At 69.9% G+C, this 7,105-nt stretch overlaps 1 protein-coding gene across 1 annotated transcript; it reads left to right on the top strand.

Annotated features, from left to right (window-relative positions):
- The first annotated feature begins 209 nt into the window (after positions 1–209).
- On the top strand, positions 210–6,631 carry LOC104326481 (C1q-related factor-like). Its single transcript, XM_075443882.1, has 2 exons — positions 210–904; positions 5,843–6,631. The coding sequence occupies exons 1-2, from the start codon at positions 338–340 to the stop codon at positions 6,020–6,022; spliced, it is 747 nt and encodes a 248-aa protein (XP_075299997.1). The 5' UTR covers positions 210–337; the 3' UTR covers positions 6,023–6,631.
- Positions 6,632–7,105: the final 474 nt, after the last annotated feature.

Below are 7,105 nucleotides of genomic sequence, written 5' to 3'. Positions count from 1 at the left end.
CGGGGCCGGCGGGACCGGGGTCCCACGGAGAACCCGCGGGTCACGGCTGGGGTGGGCGCGGCGGCGGCGGGGCGCGGCCGAGGGGGCGTGGCCATGGAGGGGGCGTGGCGCGGGGGCGTGGCTCGGGTGGGGGCGTGGCGCGGGGCGCACCGGAGCCAGCGGAGCGCAGCGGAGCGGAGCGGCCGCCGCCACCCCCGAGCCCCCCGCTCCCCCCCCGCCGGCACCGTGCGCCCCCCCCGCCGGCACCATTCCCCCCCCCGGGCCACAGCGGGCCCCGGCCGGGCGGCGGCTCAGCCCGGGCCGGAAAACTTTGCTGGCGGCCGCGGCGGGGGTGGTGATGGTGCTGGTGCTGGTGGTGCTGATCCCGGTGCTGGTGAGCTCCGCCGGGCCCGACGGCCGCTACGAGATGCTGGGGACCTGCCGCGTGGTCTGCGAGCCCTACGGCCCCGCCGCTGCCCCCCCGCCGCCTCCCGCCGAGCGCGGCCCCCTCCCGCCGCCCTCCACCCTGGTGCAAGGGCCCCAAGGCAAACCGGGGCGACCGGGCAAACCGGGACCGCCGGGACCGCCGGGAGAACCGGGACCGCCGGGACCGGCCGGGGCGCGGGGTGAAGCGGGACGACCGGGACCCCCGGGACTACCGGGACCGGGGGCTACGGGAGCGGTGAGCGCGGCTACCTACAGCACGGTGCCGCGCGTCGCCTTCTACGCCGGCCTCAAGAACCCCCACGAGGGCTACGAGGTCCTCAAGTTCGACGACGTGGTCACCAACCTGGGCAACAGCTACGACGCCGCCTCCGGCAAGTTCACCTGCGCCATCCCCGGCACCTACTTCTTCACCTACCACGTCCTCATGCGCGGCGGCGACGGCACCAGCATGTGGGCCGACCTCTGCAAGAACGGGCAGGTAAGGGCTGGCCGTCGCGGCTCCCGGCCCCACCGTGGGGACGGGGGCACCGGGGAAGTGCGCTGGGTGCTTCCTCGGGGGGCCCTGCCCTGCTCCTGGCCCCGGGGATGAACCCTCGGGGTGCCACATCCCTCTCCCGGTGGCAGTGATGGGCTCTGGGTGCGTCCCTAGGTTGCCACGTCCTTCTCCCAGCAGCGGGGTTGCAACCCTAGGGTGCCACATCCCTCTCCGGGTGGTGATGAAGGGCTCTTGAGTGCTTCCCTGGGGTGCCCCGTCCTTTTCCCAGCCCCAGGGATGCACCCCCGGGGTGCTCCATCCGCCTCCCAGTGCTGAGGATGGGCTCTGGGTGCATCCCTGGGGTGCTCTGTCTTTTTCCAAGCCCCAGGGATGCACGCCCAGGGTGCCACATCCCTCTCCCGGTGGAAAAGATGGGCTGTGGGTGCGTCCCCGAGACGATCTGTCCTTCTCACAGCCATGAAGATGCACCCCGGGTTGCTTCATCCCTTTCCCGGTGGCAGTGATGGGCTCTGGGTGCATCTCTGGGGTGCCCCGTCCTTCTCCCAGCCCCAAGGATGCATCCCCGGGGTGCTCCATCCCTCTCCCGGTGCTGACGATGGGCTCTGGGTGCGTCCCCGGGGTGCCACATCCTTCTCCCGTCCCCAGGGATCTACCCCCAGGGTGCTCTGTCCCTCTCCCGGTGGCAATGATGAGCTCTGGGTGCGTCCCCAGGATGCTCTGTCCTTCTTCCAGCCACGGAGATGCTCCCCCGGGGTGCCCTGCCCGTCTCCCGGGGACATGATGGGCTCTGGGTGCACCCCTGGGGTACCCTGTCCCGCTCCCAGCTCCAGAGGTGCATCCTCGGGATGCTCTGTCTTCCTCCCAGCCCTGGAGATGCGCCCCAGGATGTCCCATCCTTCTCCCAGTGGCAATGACGGGCTCTGGGTGCGTCCTTGGGGTGTCCTGTCCTGCTCCCAGCCCCGACGACGCGTCCCCAGGGCCCCCCATCCTTCTCCCAGCGGCAGTGATGGGCTCGGGGTGCACCCCCAGGGCCCCCTGTCCTGCTCCCAGCCCTGGAGACGCTCCCCCGGGCGCCCTGTCCCTCTCCCAGCACTGGGGACACGCTCCGCCACCCTGCTCCTGCTGCCCTGATGTGTCCCCAAGGTCCCCTCGGTCCTTCCCTTGGCCCCGCAGACGTGCCTCTGGGGTGCCTTGGGGGTCCCCGCGGTGTCCCCGGGGGGGCAGGGGTGCCTTGGGGTGTCCCCGGGGGGGACAGGGCTCCTGCGCAGGGGACAGTGTCTGCGGTGGCCTGGAGGGGGACAGTGCCTGCGCGGCTTTTGGGGTGCTGCACCCCCAGCCCGGAGCCGGCTCTGCTGCCGCTGTGTCAGGAGAGACGTCCCCATCCCCGGCTGGGCTGCGTGGGGACACCGGGGGGGGGGACACCCCGAGGCTGGCTCCATCCCCGACCCCCCACCCTGCTGCGGCATCCCCCCCCACCCCCCTCCATCCCCAAATCCTCCCAAGACGCAGCCTCTCCATCCCCGCGGTTGTGGGGTGACCCCCGAATCGCTGCCCCTTCCCACGCCGTGTCCCCCCCCGGCCACCACTCGAGGCACAAGACGTGGCCGTGACCCCCAAAATGCCACCCGAGCTCCATCCCCTGGGGTCTCACCGCCGCCGCCAGCCTCGCCGGGATTCATCCCGCCCCGCTCCCGCTTCCCGTCCGTTCCCCCAGCACCAAGCCCCCCGCTGCGTTCCTGCCCCAGGATGCGACGCCGGATTGGCCCAAAACGGAGTCAGCACCCAAAAAAAGCCGGGGGGGGGGGGGGGAAGTGGGAGCCCCAGCACGGCTCCTGCGCTGCACCCCTCACTCCGAGAACCCCCGAGCCGGGAGCGCAGCGGGGGCAGGAGCCGCTCGGCATTTTTTCTCCATCCAAACAGCTTCAATTTTCTTTGATTGGGTTTTTTTTTGCGCCCCCCCCCACTCCAGCCCCAAATTTTGGGGGGTCCTGGCGACGCTTGGCACCGCCGGCTCTTTCTCCCAAGCAGCATCCGTGTAAGCCCGGGCTGAGCATCCCCAAAAAACCACCTCACCCCCTTTTTCCTCTCCCAAAATATTTTCAGGGACCCCCCCCAAACCTTTCCCCTGCCCCCCACCCCCTGCTGAGCTCCGACCCCCCCAGCTCGGTGGGGATCGACGCTCCCGGTGCTCCCGGCTGAATTTCCAGAAGCTACGGAGCCCCTCGTCGAGAGGAACCGCGCTCGGTCAGGCGCGCGATGCAGCTTAATTAACCGGTGGTTAATTACTAACGAGGAATCGCCGCTCCAATATCTATAAAGCAGCGGCTCGGGGGGGCGGGGGAGCGCTTCAGCGGGCTGGCTCCGGCGGGAGAGTTTGAAAAAGGGACCCCAGAAATGCCCCGAATAATTGAGAAATGAGGTTAATTAGGGGTTTGTTGCCAAAAGTGCCCCATCGCCGGCGAGGCTGGGGGGGCCGGGGCTTTCCCGGTGGATGAGGCTCGATCCCGGCATCCTCCGAGGGAATCGTAACTTGGGGGGCCCCCTCCGACCCCCCGGCTTTCCTTTGGGCGCTGCCGGTTTCGGGCGCAGCCCGTCACCCCTGCGTCAGGGCTGGAGGTAATGAGAGCCAGGGGAGCCCCGGCGGTGGGAGGGAGCTGCTGCTGGTGGTTAATTAGCATTAATTATTTGTATTAGTCTGTAGACGAGGCGAGCGGGGCAGCGGGCTGGGGGGCGATGCTGGACGGACGGACGGACAGGGGGGTTTTGGGGTCCCTGTGGCAGGGGTGACCGTCCCAGCTGCTGAAGGGGTGGGCGGCCGTGCCATGGCCTGGGGGGGGACACAGCCCCGAGGGGGTCCCCGTGGGTGGGGGCCTGGGGACGGTCCCCAAGGGTCCCTGTCTGCCCAGAGCCTGCGGTTGCTGCCGTGACCCCCCCACGGCTCCCACCTCCGTGGCCTGCGCACGGCCGTGGCGTGGGAAACTGAGGCACGGAGCAGGACGACGGGGATGAGGCCATCGGGGGGGACGTGGTGGCAGCCCCCACCTCCTCGGCCTCCGCGGTGCCGGGAGCGGCTCAGCCCGGCCCGGTGCTGCCATTTATCTTCCCTGGTTAGCGTGAAGGGCTGGCGGGCGCGCGGTGACGAGGCGGCTCCTTAACGAGGGAAGACGGATGGCACTGGGTGGCTCTGGCTGCGGCGGGGGGGGATGATGGCGGCAGAGCCCAGCACCAAACGGCTTTTCCTGATTGTCCTTCCCCACCACTTCTTCACCGTCTCCTCTTCCTCGGCACGACCCCAGGCGAGGCAGCATCCCTGGGAGATTGGGGCGTTGTCACCGACAGATTCCCCGTGCCCTTCCCCCTCGGGGACTCTCGTGGTGGCAGGGTAGCCACAGGGTGACTTTTAACAGGGTGACAGCATTGGTGACGGCACGAGGGATATTGCTGCGTGAGTGAGAGCAAGCCCTATGGAACTGCCTGCTGGGCCATCAGTAGGTTCCAGAGTTAACAGTGTCTGAACACACCGTCGCAGGCTGCGTGTGGACTCGGGGAGATGCAGCTGCGTTCCCAAGAATGAGAGGACCCCCGGGACCCCTGTCCTGGGGGCAAAGGACAGGACTCCATGGGGACACCGCTCCTTCCCCCGCCGGCTCTGGGACCCCACAGCCGCTCGGCGGTGCCTCCCCCGCAGGCACGAGCCAATTAAGAGCCCATTCTCCTCGGCTGTAATTAGGAGCCTCTTCTCCCTGTGCATCGCTGTTGCCTTTCACTTGGGCTCGTCACTGTCACCCCGCGCCGCGCGATCTCCCCGCCAGGCGCCGGCGCGGATTTGATTACTCAAATCATTCTGCTCCAGCCACGGCGCTGCTTCGCCAGGCGGTTACGGCACCGCCGGCTCTGCCGGCACCTCCCGGCCTTGCCCTCCGGCACCGGGGAAATATTTATTCGGGGGAGCATCTCACCCCGCAGCGGGTCGGGATCCGGGCGAGCAGCGAGGCTTGGTGTGGGGGGGTTTGAGCTCAGCCGGCTCAGCCCTCACCGCACGCTCGAGGGTCCCGGGACGCTCGTGGGAAGATGTGTGGGAATGCGCCGGGGTCAGCAAGTTGGCTCAGGGCTGGGAGACGGGGTCCTGCGTCCGAGTCGTGATCCTGCATCCGAACTGGGAGCTGGGGACCTGGGGCTGAGCCGTGGTCCCGTGTCAGAGCCGTGGTCCTGCCTCCGAACTGGGAGCTGAGGTGCTGTGTCCGAGGTGTGGTCCCGCAGCGGAATCTGGAGCCGGGGTCCCGTGTAGGAGCTGTGGTCCCACATCCAAACCCGGAGGCAGGGTCCTGTGTCAGAGCCGTGGTCCTGTGTCCGGATCTGGAGCTGGGGTCCCACGTCTGAGCTGTGCTCCTGCATCTGAACCCGGAATCGGGGTCGCATATCAGAGCCGTGGTCCCACATCCGAATCTGGAGCCGGGGTCCCACGTCTGAGCTGTGGTCCTGCATCCGAACCCGGAGTCCAGGTCCCACGTCTGAGCTGTCATCGTGCATCCGAATCCAGAGATGGGGTTCCGTGTCTGAGCCGTGGTCCTGCATCCAAATCTGGAGCCGTGGTCCCATGTCCATGTCATGGTCCCCCATCCACATGCAGAGCTGTGGTCCCATGTCTGAGCCGTGGTCCCACATCTGAACCCGGAGCCGTGGTCCCACATCCAAGCCGTGGTCCCACGCCTGAGCCTGCCGCGTCAGGGAGTGGCTGCGGGCGACGCTGGGCGCAGCCACCTCCAGCCACCCGCTCGCCCGTGGGTGGGGACCCGCCGCACCCCCTGCCACCCCGGCGGGCCGTCTCCCTGCCCGCGGGCGAGCTGGGACCCTGCGCGTCCCGCGGGTGCGAGGGCCGGGCGCGGGGGCCGCGAGGGTGACGCGGGTGTCCCTGCGCAGGTGCGGGCCAGCGCCATCGCTCAGGACGCTGACCAGAACTACGACTACGCCAGCAACAGCGTCATCCTGCACCTGGACGCGGGCGACGAGGTCTTCATCAAGCTGGACGGCGGCAAAGCCCACGGCGGCAACAACAACAAGTACAGCACCTTCTGCGGCTTCATCATCTACTCGGACTGAGCCCGGCCCCACGGCGTCGCCCCACGGCCCCCCGCGGCGTCCCCCTGCTGCCGCCCAGCCCCACGGCGTCCCCCCGCAAACGTCCAGCCCCGCGGCATCCCCCGATGACCGGCCAGCCCCACGCCATCCCTCTGCCGTCGTTCGGCCCCACAGCGTGTCCCCCCCCCACAAACATCCAGCCCCACGGCGTTCCCCCCACGGCGTCCCCCAATGCCCACCCAGCCCCACGGTGTCCGTCCGCTGCTCTCCGGCCCCACAGCCTCCCCCCGCTACTGTCCAGCCCCACGGCGTCCCCACACCGTGCTCCGGGCCATCGATGGGGCTCCGACCCCCCCTTTCCCATCAGCTCACCCCACAACTGCTAATTCGGGGCGGGGGGGGCGCGGGGGGCTGGCCAGAGGCTGGGGGCTGCGCTGCCCCACTGCACCCCGGTCCCCCGCTCGGCCCCACGGCCCCCCGCTGCCCCCAACCCCCGGGGTGCTGCTGGGGGTCCCCGCCGGCGTGTATATATGTACAGATGTCTATAGGGTGCCCCGGCGCCGGGGGGCTGCGCTGGGGGGGGGACACACCTCACCGCCCGTCCCGGGGTGCCTCCACGGTAAAGCAGAGCTGTGACCTGGCCCGTCTGCTGTCTGTGTCCCCACGGGGGCAGAGCCAATGTCCCCACGCTGGGGACGGGGTCCTCCTGCCACCCCCCCCAAACACCCCGACCCCTGCTCGGCCCAGCCCGGGGTGTGGGGAGGGTCCCTGTCCCCAAGGCCCAGCCCGGGGTGCTGGGGGGGGTCCCTGTCCCCAAGGCCCAGCCCGGGGTGCAGGGGGGGGTCCCCTGTCCCCAAGGCCCAGCCCGGGGTGCTGGGGGGGGTCCCTGTCCCCAAGGCCCAGCCCGGGGTGCAGGGGGGGGTCCCTGTCCCCAAGGCCCAGCCCCGGGTGCAGGGGGGGTCCAAGTCCCCAAGGCCCAGCCCGGGGTGCTGCGGGGGGTCCCTGTCCCCAAGGCCCAGCCCGGGGTGCAGGGGGGGTCCCTTGTCCCCAAGGCCCGGCATCCCCTCTGCCACCTCCAACAGGGACCATGGGGCTGCCACCACC

Source organism: Opisthocomus hoazin, chromosome 26 (assembly GCF_030867145.1).
Source record: "Opisthocomus hoazin isolate bOpiHoa1 chromosome 26, bOpiHoa1.hap1, whole genome shotgun sequence".
Classification (NCBI taxonomy): Eukaryota; Metazoa; Chordata; class Aves; order Opisthocomiformes; family Opisthocomidae; genus Opisthocomus; species Opisthocomus hoazin.
This window is presented reverse-complemented; position numbering and strand designations above follow the sequence as displayed.